The sequence below is a fragment of the Pseudophryne corroboree genome, chromosome 4 (assembly GCF_028390025.1).
Source record: "Pseudophryne corroboree isolate aPseCor3 chromosome 4, aPseCor3.hap2, whole genome shotgun sequence".
NCBI classification, from domain to species: Eukaryota; Metazoa; Chordata; class Amphibia; order Anura; family Myobatrachidae; genus Pseudophryne; species Pseudophryne corroboree.
The window spans coordinates 810,662,479-810,690,334 of record NC_086447.1 but is presented as its reverse complement, the minus strand read 5'-3'; the positions used below and the strand labels follow the sequence as shown (position 1 = coordinate 810,690,334).

The following is a 27,856-nucleotide window of genomic DNA, read 5'->3' as shown; positions in this document are numbered from 1 at the left end:
CACTCGTCTACTATTTTTCAGTTGGTCCTGGAATAGACTAGGACCTGTGGGTTATTTATAGAATCCAAAGGGGAACATTCTGTGTTGCGGTTGTTTGCCCTTACTGTTTTTCTAGTAGTTCTTGCCGTTCTACTCTGGAAGGGAAGATAGTACGCGACGCCATACAGAGGTGCGTCAGGATCAGGACGTTGTCCAGTTGTCCCTGTTTAAAGGTGCAAATCGTTGTTTCTCTCTGACTGTTCTTCGACACAGGGATTGGCTGTTGTTTCCAACAACACAGATGTCGGAGGTGGGTTTCAGAGTAGAAAGTGATCGGTTAAAGTTCGGTGTTTTTCCAGGTGAAAAGTGGTCTGAAGATCCAGAGTTGGATCGGCTTTACTGTGACACTTCATCAGGATGTTCCGTTACTTAACCGGTTGGGGGCGACCTGAGAGGCCTTTTTTGGTGAGCGGCTCTAATGCCAGAGTGGTTTTCAAGAAACCAGTTGGAAATGTGGTCCGGGTTTCACCTGTACATGCACCTGAATATAATCCTAAAGGCCAGGACATCGCTCCTGTGGTGTCTGCTCGGTTCTCTCCTTCTAGAGGGATGAAGGTTCGGGTTCCGGGTGTAGCTCCTGGTGTCTATGCATACAGATCTCGGAGGAACAGTACTTGCAAGGGACGTGTTTCCAGGGGATAAGGTCAAGTTGGAAAGCTTGTCTGCTATAAACTTTCTTGAATTAAGAGTTAGTTTCGACAAACGTATTCTTCATGTTCTGCCCGTGTTAGTTCTGCTAGACGGCTTGTCAATAGTGGCGTAAGTAAATCGCTATGGCGAAACAAGGAGCAATGCGGCAATGGCAGAAGATCCACAAGTTTGCCGTTGGGTGGAGAGTCTGGTAAACGCTGTATTAGCGGTCTTCGTTTCGGAGGTGAACGATGGAGAAATGGATTTCCTCTGCTGACGCGATCTCCATCCGGGAGAAATTCAGTCATCATCGAGAAGTTTTCCCAGACGTGACAAGTCTTTGAGGATTGTCGCATTGGATAGGTTGACGTCTCTCCTCAATGAGAGGCCTCAGGGATATTGTTCCAGGTCATGGGACGCTCAAGCTGTTGCAGTGGACAACCTCGTGACACCGTGGGTGTTTTAGTCACGATCCTCTTGGATCCGGTCTAGCCAAGGAGGGTTTGCTATCCAGTTTTTCATGATTTACTCATAGAAGATTCCTGCCCTTTTCCTCTACGTGAGGATCTGTTGCAACAAGATCAGGGCGTGTTTCAAGACTTACCGCTGCTGCGTCGGACGTCGTGGCGGTTGAATCCCATATCCTAAGCCGATAGGGTGTTCCCAGTGAAGTCATTTCCTCAATTCTTCAGGCTAAGAAAGAAGTAACGGCTAAGCTTTACCACCGTAGTTGGCGTAACTATGGGTTTTGGTGTGTATCCAGGAAGGCTCCTATGGAAGACATTCAGCTAGGTCGTTCTTATCCATACTTTACAAACCGGTGTGGATGCAAGCCTAAAGTTGGGCTACATTTCAGTACAGTGTGGCCTAATAATTTCTTTAAAAACATTTCTCTCTTGGAAAGTGGTCATGCTCTTGGCTTTGACATCCGCAAGGCGGGTGTCGGAAGTGGTGGTTTTGTTTTACAAGAGCTTTGTTTGATCTTTCATGTGGATAGAGAGGAATTGAGAACTCGGTTAGTAGTTCTGCCAAGAGTGGTTTCTGGGTTTCGCAGAAATTGGCCTATTTTGATGCCGGTGGTTTCTTAGGCATTAGCTGATTCAAATTCTCTCAATGTAGCCAGGGATTTGAATATTTAGGTCGCCAGTTTGGCTCTGATTGGAGAAACAGGAGCTCTGTTGTCTGGTATGTTCCCAGCATGGGGTGGGTGACTGTGTTATGCAGTCGGTTACTCGCTGGATCTGTGATGATATTTGGCATGTTCGTCCTACGGATGGATTGTTGTCACCGAAGTCGGTGGTGGCCAATTATACTGGGAAGATGGGCTCTTCTTGGGCGGATGCCCGAGGAGTCTCGGCGGTTCAACTTTGCCAGGTGGATACTTGGTCGGGTTCAAAAGCTTTTGCTATGATCTACACGTTTGATGCCCTGCTTAAGGGGGACCTTTTGTTTGCTCAATCGGTGCTGTAGAGTTGTCCGCACTCTCCCGCCTGTTCTGGAGCTTTGGTATTGACCCCATGGTCCTTTTGGAGTCCCCAGCATCCTCTAGGACATATGAGAAAATAGGATTTTAGTACCTACCGGTAAATCCTTTTCTCTTAGTCCCTATAGGATGCTGGGGACTCCAAAAGGACCATGGGGTATAGACGGATCCGCAGGAGCTTGGGCACACTATAAAGACTTAAACTGGGTGTGAACTGGCTCCTCCCTCTATGCCCCTCTTCCAGACCTCAGTTAGAAACTGTGCCCAGGAGAGATGGATCCTGTGGATCCGTCTATACCCCATGGTCCTTTTGGAGTCCCCAGCATCCTCTATGGACTAAGAGAAAAGGATTTACCGGTAGGTACTAAAATCCTATTTTTCGGTGCCTCAGCACCGTTTCTCAGCCCCCGCCGGCATTTTCAAATCTGGCGCGCTGAAGCCCACCGGGAAGGGGCGGAGCTTAGCACGCAGCTCACCAGCGCCATCTTTTCTCCTCCACGCGGCTGATGGAGACGCTGGGCCAGGACCTCCATCTCTCCTCACAAGTAACGGGGAGATATTTCAGGGGGGGGGGGGGGCGCAGTGTGGAGCAGTTATTACTATTATTATAGCAGCGCTGGTCATATATGGTCGCTGGGGTGTGAGCTGGCATACTCCCTCTGGGTCCTCTGTCTGGGCTTCACTGTGGGCCTGTCCCCTAGCTGAGACATTCTAAGTGGGTGTTGGTGTGTCGATTACACGTGTCGGCATGTCTGAGGCTGAATGTGATTCGCCGGAGGAGGTTGTTGGAGGAGCGGTTGTGGGTCTGGATTTGGGCCTGTCGGCGTAGCCGGCACCTGATTTACTCACATTGCTAAGTACAATAAATACGAATGTAGCTTCTTTATCAAAGAGGTTGGATAAGTCTGAGTCACAGACGCAGGTGTGGAAAAAGTCCATTGAGGAGGCTTTGTCTCAGGTACAGACCCCATCGGGCTCGCAAAAGCGGTCGTTTACTCAAGTGGTAGATACTGATACCGACACGGACTCTGATTCTGAGGTCGATTTTTCTAAGCTGCTTTGCATCCACGTTTAGTGAAGAGTATTCAGTACATGATTGTGGCTATAAAGGATGTTTTACACATTTCTGATGAACCTGCGGTGCAGGAAACAAGGATTTGTTTGTTCAAAGGGAAAAAACCCGAGGTGAAGTTTCCCCCCTCTCATGAAATGAATACTCTTTGTGAAAAAGCTTGGGAGTGGCAGATTCCCAAGAGGATTTACATGGCGTATCCTTTCCCCGCTGATGACAGGGAAAAATGGGAGTCGTCTCCAAATGTTGACAAAGCTCTATCTCATTTGTCTAAGAAGGTGGCGCTTCTGTCTCCTGACACGGCAGCTCTCAAGGATCCGGCAGGTCGCAAGCTGGAGACGTCTCTGAAGTCCATTTTCGCTAATACGGGTGCATTGCTCAGGCCTGCTGTGGCGTCGGTGTGGGTGAGTAGTGCTATTGCTAAATGGGCTGAGAATTTAGCTGCTGATATGGATACCCTTGATAAAGATAATGTTCTTTTGACTCTGGGTTATATCAAGGACGCTGCAGATTACCTGAAGGATGCGGTGAGGGATGTTTGTCTCTTGGGATCAAGAGCCAATGCCATGTCAATATCGGCAAGGAGGGCGTTGTGGATCCATCAATGGAATGCGGATGCCGACTCCAAGAGATCTATGGAAGCTTTACCCTTCAAAGGTAGTGTCTTGTTTGGGGACGGCTTGGCGGACCTGGTCTCTACCGCGACGGCGGGTAAGTCCTCTTTTCTTCCCTATGTTCCCACACAACACGAAAAGGCACCACATCAGCAGATGCAGTCCTTTCGTCCCAACAAATACAGGCGTGGAAAAGGTACGTCCTTCCTCGCTTCAAAAGGTAAAGGAAGGGGTAGGAAGTCGCCTGCCGTGTCGGGCGCCCAGGACCAAAAGTCCTCCCCTGCCTCTACCAAGTCCACCGCATGACGCTGGGGCTTCCCCGTGGGAGTCCGGACCGGTGGGGGGCCGTCTCCGAGTCTTCAGTCAGGTCTGGATGCATTCAGGCCTCGATCCTTGGGTCCTAGAGATTGTATCTCAGGGATACAAACTGGAGTTTCGGGAGATGCCCCCTCACCGGTTTTTCGTTTCGCCCTTACCAGCATCTCTTCCGGACAGGGAGCTGGTGCTGGCAGCAATACAAAATTGTGTCAGCAGAGGGTCATTGTTCCCGTTCCCCCGTCGCAACGGGGGGAGGGGTTATACTCGAGCCTATTTGTTGTGCCTAAACCGGACGGTTCGGTCAGACCGATTCTGAATCTAAAATCCCTCAATCCATACTTGAAAGTTTTCAAGTTCAAGATGGAATCTCTTCGAGCTGTGATTTCCAGCCTGGAAGGGGGGGATTGTATGGCGTCAGTCGACATAAAGGATGCCTACTTACACGTCCCGATATTTCCTTCGCATCAGGCCTTCCTCAGGTTTGCGATACAGGATTCTCATTACCAGTTTCAGACGTTGCCGTTTGGCCTTTCCACGGCCCCGAGGGTTTTCACCAAGGTCATGGCAGAAGCAAGGGGTTTCAATTATCCCGTACTTGGACGATCTCCTGATAAAGGCGAGGTCCAAGGAAAGATTGCTAAGGAGTGTAGATTTGGTGCTGTTGGTGCTGCGACAACACGGTTGGGTGCTAAATTTGCCAAAATCTCAGTTGATTCCGACCACCAGGCTGTCTTTTCTGGGCATGATTTTGGACACGGAGTTACAGAGAGTATTTCTTCCACAGGAGAAGGCTCTAGAACTGCAGTCGATGGTCAGGGAACTTCTGAGGCCAAAGACTGTGTCCATTCATCAATGTACGCGGGTTCTGGGGAAGATGGTTGCGGCGTACGAAGCCATTCCGTTTGGCAGGTTTCATGCCCGGGTGTTTCAGTGGGACTTGCTGAGCAAATGGTCCAGGTCTCACTGCACATGCACCGGAAGATAAGTCTATCTCCCAGAGCCAGAATTTCTCTCCTGTGGTGGCTACAAAGTTCTCACCTCCTAGAGGGACGCCGGTTCGGTATCCTGGACTTCTGACAACAGATGCAAGTCTCCGGGGCTGGGGTGCAGTCACCCAAGGCAGAAACTTCCAGGGGAGATGGTCGCTCCAGGAAGCGGGTCTCCACATAAATGTTCTCGAGTTAAAAGCCATTTACAACGGCCTGCTACAAGCAAGAAGCCTTCTTCAGGGTCGATCTGTCCTGGTACAGTCAGACAACATCACAGCGGTCGCACATATAAACCGTCAAGGCGGAACAAGGAGCAGAGCGGCAATGGCGGAGGCCACAAGATTCCTTCGCTGGGCGGAACAACACGTGAGTGCCCTGGCAGCAGTCTTCCTTCCGGGAGTGGACAACTGGGAAGCGGATTTCCTCAGCAGACACGATCTCCATCCGGGAGAGTGGGCTCTTCACCAAGAGGTTTTTGCGGAGGTGACGAAGCGTTGGGGAATTCCGTTGATCGACATGATGGCGTCTCGTCTCAACAAGAAGCTCCCGAGGTATTGTTCCAGGTCAAGGGACCCCCAAGCCAGTGCGGTGGATGCCCTGGTGTCTCCGTGGGTGTTCAAGTCGGTGTATGTGTTCCCTCCACTTCCTCTCATTCCAAAGGTACTGGGGATCATTCGTCGAGCAAGGGTTCAGGCGATTCTCGTTGTTCCAGATTGGCCAAGAAGGGCCTGGTATCCGGATCTTCAGGAATTGCTTGTGGAAGATCCTTGGCCGCTTCCTCTAAGAGAGGACCTGTTGTTGCAGGGTCCATGCGTGTTTCCAGACTTACAGCGGCTGCGTTTGACGGCATGGAAGTTGAGCACCAGATCTTAGCTCGTAAGGGTATTCCCGGGGAGGTCATTCCTACTCTCATTAAGGCTAGGAAGGAGGTTACGGCGAAACATTATCACCGTATTTGGAAGAAGTATGTTCCCTGGTGTGAGACTAAAAGGGCTCCTGCGGAAGATTTTAATTTGGGGCGTTTTCTCCACTTTTTGCAGGCAGGTGTAGATGCAGGCCTGAAATTGGGCTCCATCAAAGTGCACATTGTCTATTTTCTTTCAAAAGGAATTAGCTGTCCTCCCAGAGGTTCAGACGTTTGTGAAAGGAGTTTTGCATATCAATCCTCCGTTTGTGCCTCCTGTGGCCCCATGGGATCTTGACGTGGTCTTACAGTTTCTCATGTCTTCCTGGTTTGAGCCTTTGTGTAAGGTTGAGTTGAAGTTTCTCACCTGGAAGGTGGTCATGCTGTTGGCGCTGGCGTCTGCCAGGCGAGTGTCAGAGTTGGCGGCCTTATCTCATAAGAGCCCGTACTTGATTTTTCATTCAGATAGGGCAGATTTGAGGACTCGTCAACAATTTTTACCGAAGGTGGTGTCTTCGTTTCACATTAACCAACCTATTGTGGTACCGGTGGCTACGGATGCTGTGGCAGTTCCAAAGTCTCTGGATGTGGTGAGGGCTTTGAAGATCTACGTCGCCCGAACGGCTGTTGCCAGGAAAACTGAGGCGCTGTTTGTCCTGTATGCTTCTAACAAGATTGGTCATCCTGCTTCAAAACAGACTATTGCACGCTGGATTTGTAGTACGATTCAGCAGGCTCATTCTTCGGCCGGGTTACCGGTGCCGAAGTCAGTGAAAGCCCATTCTACCAGGAAAGTGGGCTTGTCTTGGGCGGCTGCCCGGGGCGTCTCGGCTTTACAGCTTTGCCGAGCGGCCACCTGGTCAGGTTCAAACACTTTTGCTAAGTTCTATAAGTTTGATACCCTGGCTGAGGAGGACCTTGCGTTTGCTCAGTCGGTGCTGCAGAGTCGTCCACACTCTCCCGCCCGGTCTGGAGCTTTGGTATAAACCCCATGGTCCTTTTGGAGTCCCCAGCATCCTCTAGGACGTAAGAGAAAATAGGATTTTGGTACTTACCGGTAAATCCTTTTCTCCTAGTCCGTAGAGGATGCTGGGCGCCCATCCCAGTGCGGACTGTTACTTGCTGTGTTTTCTTGTTGGTTCACTTGGTTTATACACGGGTTGTGTATTTCTGGTTTCAGCTTGTTGCTGTTGTTTATTCATACTGTTGTCTGGTTTACTGTTACTCCAGTTGTACGGTATGGTTGTGGTGTGGGCTGGTATGTTTGTAACCCTTAGTTTACACACAAAAAAAAAATCCTTTCCTCGAAATGTCCGTCTCTCCTGGGCACAGTTCCTATAACTGAGGTCTGGAGAAGGGGCATATAGGGAGGAGCCAGTTCACACCCAGTTTTAAGTCTTTTCAGTGTGCCCACGCTCCTGCGGATCCCGTCTATACCCCATGGTCCTTTTGGAGTCCCCAGCATTCTCTACGGACTAGGAAAAAAGGATTTACCGGTAAGAACCAAAATCCTATTTTTTCCATGGTGTGAACAGCTCTGTATATTGTTAGTGGAACGGGCGCCGCAGCATGTAATAAATAGAGGGAGAGTGTCTGTATATATACTGGCACTAGTCTCCCACTATTTATTACATGCTGCTGCGGTGCCCCATCCACTAACAATATACAGAGCTGTTCACACCATGATAGATAGATAGATAGATAGATAGATAGATAGATAGATAGATAGATAGATAGATAGATAGATAGATAGATAGATAGATATACAGTGGTCGAAGTGGAAATTTTGAAGTGGGGGTATGCAAAAGTCAAGTACGCAATTATGAAAAGGGGGCATGGTCACCCAAAGGGGGCATGTCCACTGTAGTAGAACCCCTTATACTGTCTAGTACTGGTGTCCCTTTCACCTTATAGCACACGGTACGAGCCGAAATTCACATTATAGCACACGGTACGAGCCGAAATTCACATTATAGCACACGGTACGAGCCGAAATTCACATTATAGAACACTGAATGAGCCGAAATTCACATTATAGCACACTGAATGAGCCGAAATTCACATTGTAGTACACTGAATGAGTCGAAATTCACATTGTAGCACACTGAATGAGCCGAAATTTACATTGTAGTACACTGAATGAGCCGAAATGCACACTGTAGCACACTGAATGAGCCGAAATTCACATTGTAGTACACTGAATGAGTCGAAATTCACATTATACCACACTGAATGAGCCGAAATTTACATTGTAGTACACTGAATGAGTCGAAATTCACATTGTAGTACACTGAATGAGTCGAAATTCACATTGTAGTACACTGAATGAGTCGAAATTCACATTGTAGCACACTGAATGAGCCGAAAATCACATTGTAGCACACTGAATGAGCTGAAATTGTGACAGCAGGGACAGTCAGAGTGACGACAGGGAGAGAGAGAGTGACGACAGGGAGAGAGAGAGTGACGACAGGGAGAGAGAGTGACGACAGTGACAGCAGGGAGAGAGAGAGTGACAGTAGGGACAGTAACGACAGGGAGAGAGGGTGAGAGCAGGGGAACATTACCTGATTCATTTGTTGTGGCTGGTGGCTGGCGGCGGTGAGCATTGGGCAGCGGCGGTGAGCGGCTGTGAGCGAGTACAGTGTTCTACACAACCGCCGGCCTCCGAGCAGGGACGGGAGCAACATGTGCAGCAGGATGGCCACTTCCCTCGCCTCCTGCTGCACTTAATTTCCGGGTCAGTGGAAGAAGTGGCGGTATACCATACCGCCGTATACCGCCCCACGTACAGAATGCATTTATATTACATATATACCTTATACACACAGCCTGAAGGTCATTTTAGCCAATATTTTTTGTGACTGTGCATTGAACAAAGTGTATCTACATTCACACAAGTCATTTATGTTTCATATACACCTTATACACACAGCCTGAAGGTCATTTAATACAATATTTGTAATAACTTTGTGTATTAAACAAAGTTTGTGTACATTGAGCCATCAAAAAACAAAGTTTTCATTATCTCACTCTCACTCAAAAAAGTCCGTATTTCGGAATATTCCGTGTTTCGGAATATTTGGATATGGGATACTCAACCTGCATATATATATATGTATATATATATATATATATATATATATCGGCACTCTCCTTCTTTTTTTTTTACATGCCGCGGTGCCCTATCCACTACCGCAGCATGCATACACTCACCACAGCCAGGGTCAGGACTCTGTAGGGTGCAGTGGAGCTGCAGGCGGCTCCTGTATGCAGCCCGGCTCTTCGTCATCAGCGGCGGCAGGGACAGACGGTTTGGTGCGAAGTGACGGCGTCTCGGTGAGGACCGGACCAAGTGACTGGGTAAACGGTGGTGGGGGAGGTTTTGGGTTGCTGCAGCCTTGTAATTGATTAATTTGAGGGCCGTTTTCAGCAGCATTTTTAGTCACTGCAACCCCACATATTTTGTGCCCTTGACCTTAGGGCCCCCCCTGAACTTCGGGGCCCCGTACGGGTGTCCCCTTAGACCCCCCCTGTCGCCCGGCCTGGACGTTATCACTGTACACTTTGACAAGTTGGCGATGATGTTCAGCTTCTGATGTGCCCTTTAGACGCAGAAACCTGGTCACACTATGCACCTCAATGTGTGACCAGGTTTTCGACAGCCCCGCCATCTTACAACTGAAATTGGGACAGTTTGACAGATATGACGCGCAGTGGAGAAGTTGCCCATAGCAACCAATCAGCTTTGAAGGAAGCCTTTATCAAGTACATTCTGTAAAATGGAAGGTAGATGCTGATTGGCTGCCATTGGCAACTTCTCCACTGGTCTGTTTCTCCACTGTTTTCACTGCTTCATGAATAGACCCCATATTTACTAAAGTACAGATTTATAAAAGTGGAGATTTTGCCTATAGCAACCAATCAGATTCTACTTATCATTTATCTAGCACCCAGAAGATAATCGCTATAGGCAACATCTCCACTTCTATAAACCCACACTATACAAAATATACCTCTAGGTGTCTTCCTACAGTTTGAATATATAAAAGTAATTGTAAAGTAAATGTAATGTTTGTCCTTATTTTAATTAACATTTATTTATGTAGTGCCAGGATACTGTTTTTCCATTGGTAACAAACATGGTAATAAAACAAGATTGAGTAGAGGTAAGAAGGAAACATTTACAAGCTTAAAATGTAATAAAAACATTCAAACACGCAAGAGACTCGTAACAAAAACAGCGCCAACATCCTCCCTATTGTAGTACATAAATTAGGCTAAGGTGTGTTTTGGCGGAAAAACAACATACAGTAGGTGAAACTAATAATGGGATGACTTAAAAAGGGTGTGGACATTCGCCTATGAATATGCTACGCAGTTAAATAGTCACTCTGCAGGTAATAAAGCTCTGCGTACTGTACCTGTCTGCTCTGCACTTTTGAAAATGACCTTAATGATCTGTAGTAAATGGAGATTCTGCAAAACAGTAGCTATGACCTTTTAGTTGGTTCTAGCTTATAGGGCGATATTTGCAAATATGCATAGAAACATAGAATTTAACGGCAGATAAGAACCACTTGGCCCATCTAGTCTGCCCCTTTTACTTTTTATTCTTTAGGTAATCTCAACCCTTTTCGAACCTTAATTCTTTGTAAGGATATTCATATGCCTATCCCAAGCATGTTTAAATTGCTCTACAGTCTTAGCCTCTACCACCTCTGATGGGAGGCTATTCCACTTATCCACTACCCTTTCTGTGAAGTAATTTTTCCTTAAATTTCCCCTGAACCTGCCTCCCTCCAGTTTCAGTGTATGTCCTCGAGTTCTAATATGCCTCTTCCTTTGAAGAATGTTTCCCTCCTGAACTTTGTTAAAACCTTTGATATATTTGAAGGTTTCTATCATGTCCCCCCTTTCCCTTCTCTCCTCCATACTATACATGTTAAGATCTTTTAGCCTTTCCGGGTAAGTTTTGTGATGTAGTCCATGCACCATTTTAGTTGCCCTTCTTTGTACACTCTCTAATGTATTTATATCCTTCTGGAGATATGGTCTCCAGAACTGGACACAGTATTCCAGATGAGGCCGCACCAATGACCTATACAGTGGCATAATTACTTCTCTTTTCCTGCTACTAATTCCTCTTCCTATGCAACCAAGCATCTGACTTGCCTTTCTCATTGCTTTGTTGCATTGCTTTCCTGCCTTTAAGTCACTTGAAATAGTGACTCCTAATCCCTTTCCTCCTCAGTAGTTTCCATTATAGTACCCTTGATACTATATTTAGCCTTTGGGTTTTTGAGACCCAAGTGCATGATTTTGCATTTCTCTGACGTCCTAGTGGATGCTGGGAACTCCGTAAGGACCATAGGGAATAGACGGGCTCCACAGGAGACTGGGCACTCTAAAGAAAAGATTAGGTACTATCTGGTGTGCACTGGCTCCTCCCTCTATGCCCCTCCTCCAGACCTCAGTTAGAATCTGTGCCCGGCCAGAGCTGGGTGCTCCTAGTGGGCTCTCCTGAGCTTGCTAGTAAAGAAAGTATTTGTTAGGTTTTTTATTTTCAGTGAGCTTCTGCTGGCAACAGACTCACTGCTACGTGGGACTAAGGGGAGAGAAGCAAACCTACCTGCTTGCAGCTAGCTTGTGCTTCTTAGGCTACTGGACACCATTAGCTCCAGAGGGTTCGAACACAGGCACCTGTCCTCGATCGTCCGTTCCCGGAGCTGCGCCGCCGTCCCCCTCGCAGAGCCAGAAGAACAGAAGCTTGAAGACGACGAAATCGGCGGCTGAAGACTCCTGTCTTCGTTAAGGTAGCGCACAGCACCGCAGCTGTGCGCCATTGCTCCCAGCACACTTACACACTCCGGTCACTGTAGGGTGCAGGGCGCTGGGGGGGGGGGGGCGCCCTGGGCTGCAATTGTGGTACCTTTTGGCATAAAAATACATATATACAGTCTGGCACTGTATATATGTAAAAAACCCCGCCATTTTTTTACACAGAAAGCGGGACAGAAGCCCGCCACTGAGGGGGCGGGGCCTTCTTCCTCAGCACACCAGCGCCATTTTTTCTTCACAGCTCCGCTGGAAGCAGCTCCCCAGGCTCTCCCCTGCAGTATCCAGGTACAAGACGGGTTAAAAAGAGAGGGGGGGCACATAAATTTAGGCGCAAATAAGACTTATAAAGCAGCTATTGGGTAAATCACTTATTGTCAGTGAAAATCCCTGTGTTATATAGCGCTGTGGTGTGTGCTGGCATACTCTCTCTCTGTCTCCCCAAAGGACTTTGTGGGGTCCTGTCCTCAGTCTGAGCATTCCCTGTGTGTGTGCGGTGTGTCGGTACGGCTGTGTCGACATGTTTGATGAGGAAGGTTACGTGGAGGCGGAGCAAGGGCAGATAAGTGTGGTGTCGCCCCCAACAGGGGGCGACACCTGATTGGATGGATATGTGGAAGGTCTTAAATGACAATGTAAACTCCTTACATAAAAGGTTTGATGACGCTGCAGCCTTGGGACAGCCGGGGTCTCAGCCCGCGCCTGCCCAGGCGACTCAGAAACCGTCAGGGGCTCATAAACGCCCTCTATCTCAGATGGTTGACACAGATGTCGACACGGAGTCCGACTCCAGTGTCGACGATGATGAGGCACATTTACAGTCTAAAATTACCAAGGCCATCCGATACATGATTGTTGCAATGAAAGATGTATTACACATTTCTGAGATTAACCCTGTTAATACCAAGAGGGTTTATATGTTTGGGGAGAAAAAGCAGCCAGTGACTTTTCCCCCATCTGATGAATTAAATGAATTGTGTGAAGAAGCGTGGAGTTCCCCTGATAAGAAATTAGTGATTTCTAAGAGGTTACTGATGGCGTACCCTTTCCCGCCAACGGACAGGTTACGTTGGGAAACATCCCCTAGGGTGGACAAGGCGCTGACACGCTTATCTAAAAAGGTGGCCCTGCCGTCTCAGGATACGGCCGCCCTAAAGGAGCCTGCGGATAGAAAGCAGGAAGCTATCCTGAAGTCAGTGTATACACACTCTGGTACTCTACTGAGACCTGCTATTGCTTCAGCCTGGATGTGTAGTGCTGTAGCAGCGTGGACAGATACTCTGTTAGACGACATAGATTCCCTCAACAGAGATACTGTTTTGCTAACCCTGGGCCATATCAAAGACGTCGTCTTATATATGCGGGATGCTCAGAGGGACATTTGCCTGCTGGGCTCTAGAATTAATGCTATGTCCATTTCTGCCAGGAGGGTCTTATGGACTCGGCAATGGACAGGAGATGCTGATTCTAAAAAACGCATGGAGGTTTTGCCTTATAAGGGTGAGGAATTGTTTGGGGACGGTCTGTCGGACCTCGTGTCTACAGCGACAGCTGGAAAGTCGACTTTCTTGCCTCAGGTTTCCTCACAGCCTAAGAAAGCACCGTATCATCAAATGCAGTCCTTTCGTTCCCAGAAAGGCAAGAGAGTCAGGGGCGCATCCTTTCTTGCCAGAGGCAGGGGTAGAGGTAAGAAGCTGCACCATGCAGCCAGCTCCCAGGAACAAAAGTCCTCCCCTGCTTCCACTAAGTCCACCGCATGACGTTGGGGCTCCACAGGCGGAGCCAGGTGCGGTGGGGGCGCGTCTCCGAAACTTCAGCAAACAGTGGGTTCGCTCACAGGTGGATCTCTGGGCTATACAAATTGTATCTCAGGGATACAAGCTGGAATTCGAAGCGACTTTCCCCCGCCGTTACCTCAAATCAGCCTTGCCAGCTTCCCCCATGGAAAGGGAGGTAGTGCTGGCGGCAATTCACAAGCTGTACCTCCAGCAAGTGATTGTCAGGGTCCCCCTCCTTCAACAGGGAAGGGGTTACTATTCCACAATGTTTGTGGTATCGAAACCGGACGGTTCGGTGAGACCCATTCTGAATTTAAAATCCTTGAACACTTATATAAAGAAATTCAGGTTAAAAATGGAATCGCTCAGAGCGGTTATTGCAAGCCTGGAAGAGGGGGATTTTATGGTGTCGCTGGACATCAAAGATGCTTACTTGCATGTCCCCATTTACTCACCTCACCAGGAGTACCTCAGATTTGTGGTACAGGATGGACGATCTCCTCATAAAGGCGAGGTCCAGGGAGCAGTTGTTGATCAGCGTAGCACTCTCTCAGGAAGTGTTGCAACAGCACGGCTGGATTCTGAATGTCCCAAAGTCGCAGCTGATTCCTACGACACGTCTGCTTTTCCTGGGCATGATTCTGGACACAGAACAGAAGAAGGTGTTTCTCCCGGTGGAGAAGGCCCAGGAATTAGCATCTCTGGTCAGGGACCTCCTGAAACCAAAACAGGTATCGGTGCATCACTTCACGCGAGTCCTGGGAAAGATGGTGGCTTCATACGAAGCCATTCCCTTCGGCAGGTTCCATGCGAGGATCTTTCAGTGGGATCTGTTGGACAAGTGGTCCGGATCGCATCTTCAGATGCATCGGCTGATCACCCTGTCCCCGAGGGCCAGGGTGTCTCTTCTGTGGTGGCTGCAGAGTGCTCACCTTCTCGAGGGCCGCAAGTTCGGCATACAAGACTGGGTCCTGGTGACCACGGATGCAAGCCTCCGAGGATGGGGGGCAGTCACTCAGGGAAGAAACTTCCAAGGGCTGTGGTCAAGTCTGGAGACTTCTCTACACATAAATATACTGGAATTAAGGGCCATATACAATGCCCTGAGTCAAGCAGAGCCCCTGCTTCGAAACCGGCCAGTGCTGATTCAGTCAGACAACATCACGGCGGTCGCCCATGTAAACCGCCAGGGCGGCACAAGAAGCAGGATGGCAATGGCGGAAGCCACAAAGATTCTTCGATGGGCGGAGAATCACGTGCAAGCACTGTCAGCAGTGTTCATTCCGGGAGTGGACAACTGGGAAGCAGACTTCCTCAGCAGACACGACCTCCACCCGGGAGAGTGGGGACTTCATCAAGAAGTCTTCCAACTGATTGCAAACCGATGGGAACTGCCACAGGTGGACATGATGGCGTCCCGCCTCAACAAAAAGCTAAAAAGATATTGCGCCAGGTCAAGGGACCCTCAGGCGATAGCTGTGGACGCCCTAGTGACACCGTGGGTGTACCAGTCGGTATATGTGTTTCCTCCTCTTCCTCTCATACCCAAGGTACTGAGAATAGTAAGAAAGAGAGGAATAAGAACAATACTCATTGTTCCGGACTGGCCAAGAAGGACTTGGTACCCGGAACTGCAAGAAATGCGCACAGAGGACCCATGGCCTCTGCCTCTCAGACAGGACCTGCTGCAACAAGGGCCCTGTCTGTTCCAAGACTTACTGCGGCTGCATTTGACGGCATGGCGGTTGAACGCCGGATCCTAGCGGAAAAAGGCATTCCGGATGAAGTTATTCCTACGCTGATAAAGGCTAGGAAAGACGTGACAGCAAAGCATTATCACCGTATATGGCGAAAATATGTTGCTTGGTGTGAGGCCAGGAAGGCCCCTACAGAGGAATTCCAGCTGGGTCGTTTCCTGCACTTCCTACAGTCAGGGGTGACTATGGGCCTAAAATTGGGGTCCATAAAGGTCCAGATTTCGGCCCTCTCCATTTTCTTTCAAAAAGAACTGGCTTCACTGCCTGAGGTTCAGACGTTTGTTAAGGGAGTGCTGCATATTCAGCCCCCTTTTGTGCCACCAGTGGCACCCTGGGATCTTAACGTTGTGTTGGATTTCCTGAAATCCCACTGGTTTGAGCCACTTAGGACCGTGGAACTAAAGTATCTCACGTGGACAGTGGTCATGCTGTTGGCCTTAGCTTCGGCTAGGCGTGTGTCGGAATTGGCGGCTTTGTCATGTAAAAGCCCATATCTGATTTTCCATATGGACAGGGCAGAATTGAGGACTCGTCCCCAATTTCTACCAAAGGTGGTATCATCGTTTCATTTGAACCAACCTATTGTGGTGCCTGCGGCTACTCGGGACTTGGAGGACTCCAAGTTACTGGACGTAGTCAGGGCTTTGAAAATATATGTTTCCAGAATGGCTTGAGTCAGGAAGACTGACTCGCTGTTTATCCTGCATGCACCCAACAAGCTGGGTGCTCTGCTTCAAAGCAAACTATTGCGCGCTGGATCTGTAGCACGATTCAGCTAGCTCATTCTGCGGCTGGATTGCCGCATCCAAAATCAGTAAAAGCCCATTCCACAAGGAAGGTGGGCTCTTCTTGGGCGGCTGCCCGAGGGGTCTCGGCTTTACAGCTTTGCCGAGCGGCTACTTGGTCGGGTTCAAACACATTTGCAAAGTTCTACAAGTTTGATACCCTGGCTGAGGAGGACCTTGTGTTTGCTCATTCGGTGCTGCAGAGTCATCCGCACTCTCCCGCCCGTTTGGGAGCTTTGGTATAATCCTCATGGTCCTTACGGAGTTCCCAGCATCCACTAGGACGTCAGAGAAAATAAGAATTTACTTACCGGTAATTCTATTTCTCGTAGTCCGTAGTGGATGCTGGGCGCCCGTCCCAAGTGCGGACTTTCTGCAATACGTGTATATAGTTATTGCTTAAATAAGGGTTATTGTTATGAGCCATCCGTTGAGTGAGGCTCAGTTGTTGTTCATACTGTTAACTGGGTAAGGTTATCACAAGTTGTACGGTGTGATTGGTGTGGCTGGTATGAGTCTTACCCTGGATTCCAAAATCCTTTCCTTGTAATGTCAGCTCTTCCGGGCACAGTTTCCCTAACTGAGGTCTGGAGGAGGGGCATAGAGGGAGGAGCCAGTGCACACCAGATAGTACCTAATCTTTTCTTTAGAGTGCCCAGTCTCCTGCGGAGCCCGTCTATTCCCCATGGTCCTAACGGAGTTCCCAGCATCCACTACGGACTACGAGAAATAGAATTACCGGTGAGTAAATTCTTATTTTTTTTAGCATTAAACTGTAGTTGCCATGTTCTTGACCATTTTTCAAGTCTAGCTAGGTCATCAATCATTTGTTTTACCCCTCCTGGTGTGTCTACCCTGTTGCATATCTTTGTATCATCTGCAAAAAGGCATACTTTCCCTTCAATACCATTTGCAATGTCACCAACAAAGATATTAAAGATAACTGGTCCGAGTACAGATCCCTAGGGTATTCCACTGGTAACATTTCCTCCATAGATTGCACTCCATTTACTACAACTGTCTGTTTCCTATCCTGCAACCAGTTTCTTATCGATTTAACTATTTTATAATCCAACTCAACACTTTCAAGTTTATTTAGCAGTCTGCGATGTGGGACAGTGTTAAATGCCTTACTAAAGTCTAGATATGCTACATCTATAGCTCCCCCTTGATCTATTATTTTCATCACAGAGTCAAAAAAGTCAATAAGATTTGTTTGGCATGATCTCCCACCAGTAAATCCATGCTGTTTTGAATCCTGTAAGTTGTTTGATTTAAGATATTCCACAACTCTTTCTTTTAGTAGTTTTTCCATTACTTTCCCTACTACTGATGTAAGGCTTACTGGTCTGTAGTTACTTGCTTCTTCCTTGCTTCCACTTTTGTACAGTGGAACTACGTTTGCTCTTTTCCAGTCCTCTGGAATGGCACCTGTATTTAGTGACTGGTTAAATAATTCTGTTAATGGCGCCACCAGCACATCTTTTAGCTCTTTTAGTATCCTTGGGTGTATCCCATCTGGCCCCATTGATTTATCCACTTTTAGTTTTGAAAGTTCAGTTAGGACCTTCTCCTCTGTAAATGTACTTTCATCTACCTTATTTTTATGAATGTCCTTGCAACTTAACTCTGGTCCCTTCCCTTCTCCTTCTGTAGTAAATACTGAGCAAAAATAATTATTTAGGTGATCTGCAATTGCCTTGTCTCCCTCCACCAAATTCTCACTCTCTGTCTTAAGTCTTATTATTCCTCCATTTGATTTTCTCCTTTCATTTATATACTTAAAAAAAGTTTTGCCCCCTTTATCTACTGACTGGGCCACTTTCTCCTCAGCTTCTGCCTTTGCACGTCTGATCACTTTCTTAGCATCCTTCCGTCTGTCAAGATGCACCTCTTTGTCATTATTATTTTGAGTCTGTTTGTATTTCCTAAAAGCCATCTTTTTTGCTTTCACACTAGTTGATACTTCTTTTGTGAACCACACTGGCTTCCTTTTCCTGGTGCTTTTCCTAACCCTTTTGATACAAAGGTCTGTTGCCCTTAGTATTGCACTTTTCAGTTTTTCCCACCTCTCCTGCACCCCTTCCAAGTTCCTCCAGTCCGCCAATGAATCACTTAAATATCTCCCCATTTTTGCAAAGTAAGCATTTCTAAAATCCAACACCTTTGTTTTTGTGTGACAGGAGTTGGATCCTGTCTTTATACTAAACCATACTGCTTGATGATCACTGGATCCCAGGTGCTCACCCACATATATGTCTGATATCCTGTCACCATTTGTAAGAATTAAATCTAATATTGAGTCTTTGCGAGTGGGCTCCCTCACCAATTGCTTGAGAGATGCTCCCTGTAAGGAATTGAAAAATTTGCCACTTGTAGCTGAACTTGCAAAGGACTCCTCCCAATTTACATCAGGTAAATTAAAGTCTCCCATGATTATGACTTCTCCCTTTAAAGCCATTTTAGAGATGTCCATCAATAGGTTCTTGTCCAAATCCTGCCCCTGGCCTGGTGGTCTATAGATCACCCCAATGCGAATAATGTCCTTCTCCCCTGTTTCTGTGTTGACCCAAAGGGCTTCAGTTTTGTCCTCAACATTTTGTATTAAAGTAGCATTTATGCTTTTTTTTCACATACATTGCTACTCCTCCTCCTATTCTTCCCATTCTATCCTTCCTAAATAAATTGTATCCTGGTATAGCTATGTCCCAGTCATGATTCTCATTGCACCATGACTCAGTAATTGCGACAATATCCAGGTCATCCCTTGTCATTATCGCAATTAGCTCTGGAATTTTGTCTCCTAAGCTCCTAGCATTTGCACACATAGCTTTAAGAATTTTGTCTGTGCATCTATTATTAGTAGCCATGTCCAGACAGTACAAAATAAATGTCAAGTTTAAAGTTGAAATTACCTGTTTGGTGATGTTGTTCAGTGTTTGTTTTTTTTTGTTTTGTTTTTTTTCACTAATCAGGAATCACACTCTGTCCTTTACACCACGACTACACCTCACTAAATGTAAAGATATAGTACACCTGTCCACAATGGCCAAATGGTCAAAGGAGGTAAACACCAGAAAGCATGTAGTAATAAACTGTTTAACTGAACAACTTCCCCACACATGCAATGCCAATTACAAGAAAATCATTACATCAAAAACATACATGAGTTTGCATAAGAGAGAACTGTAGTGAGCAGATTGGGGCTGTCTTTTCTTGGTTTTAAAGACAGATAATATGCATAAGATGAATTACATACTTTTGAGGCATTAAGGCAGTCCATATGGCATAGTTTTGATGTGTTGTTGTTTTCCTTCGGTTTAACGCAGGTATAACGCTAATATTATAATAACACTTTTATGTCAGCACTTCTATGGAAGCACTACCAGCCGACGGCTACCAGCCGTATACTAGACTTTAAATAGGAAAAATGGTCATGTGAATGCAATGATTGCTAATATTGCATAATACTGTATGACACCATTCTGGTAACCATTATTCATTTTTCATTTTCAGTGTAACAGCTACAGCTTCAAGTGTCGGTGCAGCTGGAATACCGGCGGGCGGAGTCCTCACTATAGCGATTATTCTAGAGGCTATCGGTCTTCCCACAAACGACTTGTCACTGATACTTGCAGTGGACTGGATAGTGTGAGTATATATAAAAAGCTGTTTTACTTATCCTGTTAGTAACAGCACATTGTGTAATCAATCAGGGGTTCCAACAGTATACCATAAGCAGAATTTGCGAATGTTATTTATTCCACCTTAATTTTTAAAACAAGTCTTAGTTATATTTTTTATGAGGGCCATACATCAGCTGGGCGATTCCCCAACCCCGATCCAATCCGCCTGTCGGCAATAGAAGATGCATATCGAGGATATCGATGATCAGCGATCCATTGGCGAACCAGCAAAATCCAGCATGTTAAAAATCTCAGGCTCGCCGATCTCGATCACTTTTTGATCAGAATAAGCAAATCCAGAATTTGCAACATGTTGAATTTCCCTTATATCCCAGATGGGTATGAATCATCAGATCTACATGAAAAAGGTCTATAGTCATTAGGTCGACTACTAATGGTCAACATGCATTAGGTCAGCAGGGTCAAAAGGTTGACACATGAAAAGGTCAACATGACAAAAGGTGGACAGTAGGAAAGGTAGATAGGGTCAAAAGGTCAACATAAAAGGTCAACACATTTTTATCTTTTTTGTTTTGTTTTCACAATCAAAGCACGTGGAACCCCAATTAGTGTACCGTGTCCCCTATTTTGCAACGCTATAGCTGCACTCGTCACAGGTTACTATTCCTAATTGTAGTTCACGTGAATGGTAAAGTATGAAAAAGTTGATTACAATGCAAAAAAAACAAAAAAGCTGTGTCAACCATATGTGTGTCGACCATTTGAACCTGTTGACCTTAAGCACTGTCGACCTTTTACATGTCCACATAATGTCTGTCGACTATTAGTGGTCAACATAATGATTGTCGACCTTTTCATGGTCGACCTTTAGCCCGGATACCATCCCAGACCAAGGCATCAGGATAACAGGAAATTTCCCTGATTCCTATAGTCATAAAGACAATGAAAACAGTTTTGTATCAAATGCAGTACAGCTGATTACATAAACCGCAGTTTGAACATGTCATTATTATATGCATTAAATATCCAAAAAGTTAATTTACCTTTTTAAGGAATATGTTTATTAGAGAGTAGGAGAGATAGAGGTTGAGGTGAACAGAGATGAGAGACAGGGAGAAGGGAAAGGCAGGAAATTGGTGAGAGGGACAGAGATGATATACAGGGAGATGAGGGGTAAAAGGGACAGAACTAAAACAGAGGGCGATGGGGAACAGAGATCAGAGACAAGAAGATGGGGGAGGAATGAGGGCAGCAGGGATGAGAGAAGAGGTGAAAGGGTTTGAGGGAGACAGCAGAGATGAGAGACAGGTAGAGAGGTGAGGGGGTCAGAGATGAGAGATAGGATTAAAGAGAGGCATTGAGTGAGGGAAGATATAGGGAGACAGGTGGTGAGGGCGACATAAATTAGACATGGAGACGGAGGACAGAGATGAGAGACAAGAAGACACAGGAGGGATGAGAGTGACAGAGATGAGAAAATAGGTTACAGGGGGTGAGGAGGACAGGAAAAAGAGACATGGAGAAGGGAAGACAGGGGGATATAAAAGAGAGACGGGGAGGAAGACTGAGCTGAGATAGAGGGAAATGGAGATGAGGGGGACAGAAATGACACATAGGGAGATGGGAGTCAGAGATGAGAGACAAGAAGATGGGGAGTGGGCAGGGATGAGAGAAGAGACAACAAAGGGGATAGACATGAGACCAGTGGGGATGAGAGGGACAGAGAAGTGATATAGAAAGAAAGTGGGTGAGGGGAGAGAGATAAGAGAAACAGGGAGTCAGGGGGACAGAGATGAAAGACTGGAAGACTTTTTGAGGGGGTCAGAAATGAGACACATTTGTATGGGAGACAGAGATGTGAAACAAGAAGATGGGGGAGAGATGAGGAGGCAGAGATCAGTGGAGAGGTAACAAAGAGTGAAGGGGACAGAGATGAGGGAGAGACTTGAAAGGGACAGATGATAGACAGGGAGAATGGGGGTGAGGGGGACAGAGATGAGAGGCAGAAAGGGAGTCAGGAATACAGATTAAATACAAGGGATTGAGGGTGACAGAAATGAGACAGGGAGATAGGAGACAGAGATGAGAGACAATAATTCTATTTCCTGGAAAATGTTTTATTATATTTTGCAATCACACCCTGCATGTCAATAAGCAAATAAATGCAAAACATGAAATAAAGTAAAATGTATCTCTGACTATGGTAACTCACTATAATTTGTTATAGAAAAGCCAGGAATGAACTGAAATTATTTTCAAGTGCATTCAACTCAGTTTATCTGAGCTATTCTTCTTTCTTCCATTCTGATAAAGGGATCGGACCACTACGGTGGTAAATGTTGAAGGAGATGCTCTTGGTGCAGGAATTCTTCATCATCTCAACCAAAAGGAAGCAGCAAAGAATCAGCAGGAACTAAATGATATTTATGTTGAGGCTGTGCCAAACTGCAAGTCTGAAGAGGAAACCTCTCCCCTTGTAATGCACAGGGACCAAATCTCAAACCCATCGGGCATAGCCATGCCGGAATCAAAGGAATCTGTCCTGTGATGAGCCATGCATGCTGTGCTATGTTTTTTGGTTAGGCTGCTGGTCGGTCCTTAAGACCAGACACTGCTCACTGCCAGTATGAGCTGCTAGAGTCTAGATTATTGACTCCTTAATATTTCCTCAGAATCCTTCAACAATTAATATGTGCTGACAACCACTAAAATACATCAGCAGGATAATAATGCCTGTATAGATTTTTTTTTTCAGTTATGGTTCAATGCCCAATCCCTGTACTGTTGTGTAATGCTGAGACCAGAGTCACACCTAGTGTAAGCACATACTTATCAGGTACCCTGGAGACAGGGACTGGTGCCAAAGTCCCTAGTATGCCTCAGCTATAGCAAACTGCTGGGTCTCTTGTAAAATAATAATTCATCTATATTAATCTAGATAGAAACTAAGTGGGCAATCACTGAGGATTTAAGGTTTAGAATGAATGGACTATGGGACCTGGGATTTAGGCAATTGTTTTTTGTCTTCTTATGTTTATTTGTAAAATGTTCTACAATATTGTGCCAGTCTCCAGATGTTATGGCAGACTTGCCAACACATGGCACATGTTTATTGTAATTTTTTGTGATGTGCCAATTTTAGAAAACGTTGAAAAATAAACCCTAACAATTAAAATGTAAGTACTTTAAAGCAGACCTGTGCTCTACACATAGTGAAGGCCAGTATTTTGGTGGCAGATCCATTATCCACCCAGGCAGTTCCATAGAAACTAGTGACATCCCTGAGGTATGTGGCTGTGAGGGAGATGTATCAAACCTGGGAGAAATATAAAGTGGAGAGATAAAGTATCAACCAATCAGCCCCTGACTCACTTTTTAAACACAGCCTATAAAATGACAATTAGAAGATGATTGGTTGGTACTTTATCTATCTCAACTGTCTTTCTAATCCCTAAAATAACGTAAGTGCACTAGTGTCTCTTCCCTAGCAGAATGTTCCCCTTTTGGGCCTGATGTATGTATCTGTAAGGATAAAGGATACATTCTCTGTTGGCTCTAAGAAGAGGTAGTCGTATGTACATTGCAGTGTACTTTATTATATGTCTGCTAAGATAAGAACCACTTGGCCCACCCAGTATGCCCTAAACACATGCACGCACTTACACACTAGGGTTCATTTTTATCATGTGCCAATTAACCTACTAGTATATTTTTTGGCGTGTGGGAGGAAAGTGGAGTACCCGGAGAAAACCAACGGAAGCACAAGAAGAATATACAAACTCCACACAGTTAATCAAACCCATGATCTCAGTGCTGTGAGATAGTAATGCTAACCATTACACCATCTGTACTAATCAAAAATACAATATACAGCACAGGGTAGTACAGTCACTGGAATATTAGTTCAAAAGGTTTAAACTACAAAACAGGCATCAATGATTGAGAGGTAGATTTTATTTTAAATCTTGGAGAGAGATAAAGTACCACCCAGCCAGCTCTTTTCATTTTACAGGCTGTGCTAGAAAAATTACAGAAGCTTATTAATTGCTATGAGCAACTTCTCCACTTTATCTCTTTCCAAGATATGATAAATTTCCCCCATTGTGCATAAATGACTTGTCCTATACCCTTTCAGGAGGGTACAGCTATACGGCAGAGAAGGTGTATCATGCACATTACCAATTTATAGTCCGCTGCGCAGTAGTCTCCATTATTCAAATTACACCGCACAGTAGCGCCCGGATCCGTAACTAGACTTTTTGGTGCCTTGTGCCATAGGGAGAATTGCCCCCCCCCCCTCCTCATTTTTCCCATAGGGGCATAAGGTACAGGCCTCATGGGGAAGGGGCATGACAAGATTGATACAAAGAGAAAGCCCATGTTATAATGCCCATTCCCACATTATATATACAGTATATATTACACACACATTTAACAAGAATCCTCTTTATACCACATTTATGCACTTAACTTGAGAGCTCGTTGTTATTCAGTTACAATACCCTTTATTAAATCCTGGGTATGGCAGTATTGAATATACTGCCATACCCAGGATTCAAACCTTTAACCTGTTGAATTCTAATCACACACCCTACTCATTGAGCTATTTGATCCTACATTAAAACTATGAACACTATGTGAAGCTACTGGTGCTTTGTATAAAAAAATAATCAGCATTGCAATTGAGCAGATCTATGTAGTGTACAGCCACACATCCAAAATCTTGCTGCCACACACTACATAGATCTGCTCAGCTGCAATGCTGAATATTTTTCACAAAGTACAAGGTAAGCTTCAAATAGTTAGAATTCTCTAGCTTAAAATTCTCTAGCTTTCTATGCCAAGGCCAACAGCTCAATTAATAGATTGTCTGACTGCAATGCCACAGGCAATGGGTTTGAATACCGGGTATGTCAGCATCTTGAAATGTAATAAAGGACGGTGTGACTGACTAACAAAGAAATCTCAAGTTGAGTTCATGAATGTTGTATTGGTATTAGAGACAGAATGGGTCAGGGTAGGAGACAGGGGCGGACAGGAGATGCTTGGTTTCACAAAGGGAGAAAGCTGCAAGTGAAAAGGAATTAAAATAGATAATTTCCAAGTGCTACCAACAGCGCCCCCTATCTTGCAGCGCTATGTGCAGTGCCCCTTCCGCACACACCTAGTTACGGCCCTGACTAAAGTGTACATGCCCTTTAAATACTGAAGTGTTTTATCCACATTTAATAAAAGTTATTTATATCCATGACATTGAGGACATACATAGCAGTGGATCAGTCTATTATACCACTTTCACACCTAACACCTGGCTCTGAACACAGGGATGGAGATGGGTTTAGGTCACTTACCCCTTTCACACCGAGGATGGACGTGATTTTCCCATGTCGTTGCTGCTCAAACCAGCCTCGGGTCTTCCAGTGACCCGGGTTTTCCATCTAACAGTGGACGCTTAGAGATGTGTCATCCAGGGGCACCACAATGTTTTTATTGGGGGAGATATTTCAGTTTGGCACCCCTAAATTGCTGAATGTCGTCACCTCAGGGGCAGCTGGGGATGGGGGTGCGCAAGGGAGGGAGAGAAAGGATGAAGGGGAGCTGAGGGGTAAGTGGGGAGGTGAGAAGTGTCGCAGGGCTGGTCCCAGAGGAGGGGCCAGCCCACAGTAACTAGCCACACACTGCAGGGGTTGTAGCTGGGTGCTGGGCAGAGGAAGACCCAGGAGGCAGGCGGAGAAGGGCTGTGGGGAGGGAGGAGGTGGAGCAGCCGGAAAGGGGATTATCTCCATCCTGTTTTTACAACATGTTGCCTGTGCCTGTTTTGGAGCTAAAGCGGCTCATAGGAGCTGGACGCATTTGTGTTCGTTTGTGCAAATAGGGGGGGTAATTCCAAGTTGATCGCAGCAGGATTTTTTTTAGCAATTGGGCAAAACCATGTGCACTGCAGGGGAGGCAGATATAACATGTGCAGAGAGAGTTAGATTTGGGTGGGTTATTTTGTTCCTGTGCAGGGTAAATACTGCCTGCTTTATTTTTACACTGCAAATTAGATTGCAGATTGAACACACCACACCCAAATCTAACTCTCTCTGCACATGTTATATCTGCCTCCCCTGCAGTGCACATGGTTTTGCCCAATTGCTTAAAAAAAATCCTGCTGCGATCAACTTGGAATTACCCCCATGGTGCAGATTTGGATGAATCTTGCACTTATGAAATCCCACCTTCAGAGAAATGAAATGGGGGAGGGGTGTGTGGTAAAGTGCTGAGTACATTTAACTATGAATGAAACAGAAGAGGACACATGCGCATGTGGCTTCCTAGTGAGAGCGCTCAGCGCCAATTGCAAAACAGGCATTGATGATGATGATATTCAGCAGCTGCTTCTGATTGGCTAATTGTGTCTGGGCTCCTGCTACACATAAGTCACCAGTGTAGCTGCTATTTTATATGAAGTCACAGCCACCTACCTGTAATTGCAAACTGCAGCAGTTATAAATACAGGTATTCCCATTCGATTTTTAAAAGGAAAGACGGATGTTTATATTTTATTTAATTCAATTTAATTTGTACTTTTATTTTGTATTTGTTTCTGTATATATTTGTACTTAACATGATACCTGTGACTTTCACATTTAATAAGAACACTGCAGACACTTTTCTATCCTATTTACAAAACACTTACATAAAAATATGGTGTATAAATTGGGTAATGTGGCTTTACTATCTACTACTAACACTGTCAGGTTGTTACTGGTGTAATCTAAGCACCTATGCACTTGGCTTACACCTGTAACATGTGTAAGCCTGCTGTAGAACTGGGTGCATATTGTGATGCATTCGGCACATAAACATAATTTAGGGGGAGCTTTATCAAATTTTGGAGAGAGATAAAGTGGAAACGGTGCTCATAGCAACCAAATCAGCTTCTGCCATTTTTCTAGCACAATCTGTAAAATGGTTTAGAAGCTGATTGATTGGTACTTTATCTTTCTCCACATTATCTCTTTCCAAGATTTGATATATCTCCCCATTAGCCTTTTTTTTTACCAGCTGCATTTTATACCTGTATTTTTTAAGTAAACTTTGTCCAACTGTGCATGAGCCCCTTTGTTCTTTCTGAGCTTCAGGTTAAAGATTGACCGTGAGGAGGTGGAGAGCGGATTGTTGGATATTAATGGTACAGGCTATAAAGTGTCCTTGACTAATTAATCACAAAATGCCTTATATTACTTAATAAAAAAAACTTTTGTAAAGTGTTTAAGACAGTGTATTATGTCAGAAATGTTGAAAAGAAAGCCAGGATGTCATAAAAATGAGAATGAGAAGTTTTGATCGATATTGAACAGGATTCTCCTCCTTCTGTACAGATGAATGTAATGTATTTACTATCTACTATATATGTCTCTGTAAAACTGGAAATCACCTTTGAGGAAGTTTATGCCATAGCTAACAATGGGGCAGATGTATTAAGCCTGGAGAAGTGATAAAGCAGTGATAAGTGCAAGGTGAAAACGCACCAGCCAATCAGCTCCAATATGTAAAATTACAGTTAGGAACTGATTGGCTGGTGCGTTATCACCTTGCACTTATCACTGCTTTATCACTTCTTCAAGCTTAATACATCTGCCCCAATGTGACCATCCAGGGTAAATTCACACATGGAGTAACAATTGGGTGGAATACTCTAAACAAAGCTTAATCTCCAAAGGTTATTTCTGTGATGTCCAGTATTCATGCTCCCCTGGGTTCTCTATCTTGTGTGCTTCTGCCACTAACTCTGCTGTGCTCTGCCCTTCCCAGTCCCATCCCAAATACAGTAGTATGTGGTGGACGGCTGCCTGCAGGAGGAAGGGGGGGCGGCAGGTGCATGTAGGAATACAGGAGACCCAGCGGGGAGTCTGAATGCTGGACCCCGGTGAAGCAACCTTTGGGAACCAAGATTCAGGGCGGCAGGATGTACTAACCTTAGAAAAGTGATAATTTCACTGTGATAAAGTACCAG

General features: G+C 45.7%; 1 protein-coding gene across 2 annotated transcripts in view; it reads left to right on the top strand.

Annotated features, from left to right (window-relative positions):
- SLC1A4 (solute carrier family 1 member 4) overlaps positions 1-27,332 on the top strand; it is a 125,364-nt gene extending 98,032 nt beyond the window's left edge. For both annotated transcript variants that reach the window (XM_063918428.1, XM_063918427.1), the window contains 2 exons: positions 19,724-19,858; positions 22,168-27,332. In XM_063918428.1, the coding sequence (XP_063774498.1) occupies positions 19,724-19,858; positions 22,168-22,402 (370 nt within the window). In that variant the 3' untranslated portion in view covers positions 22,403-27,332. The remainder of the gene's footprint in view (positions 1-19,723; positions 19,859-22,167) is intronic.
- Positions 27,333-27,856: the final 524 nt, after the last annotated feature.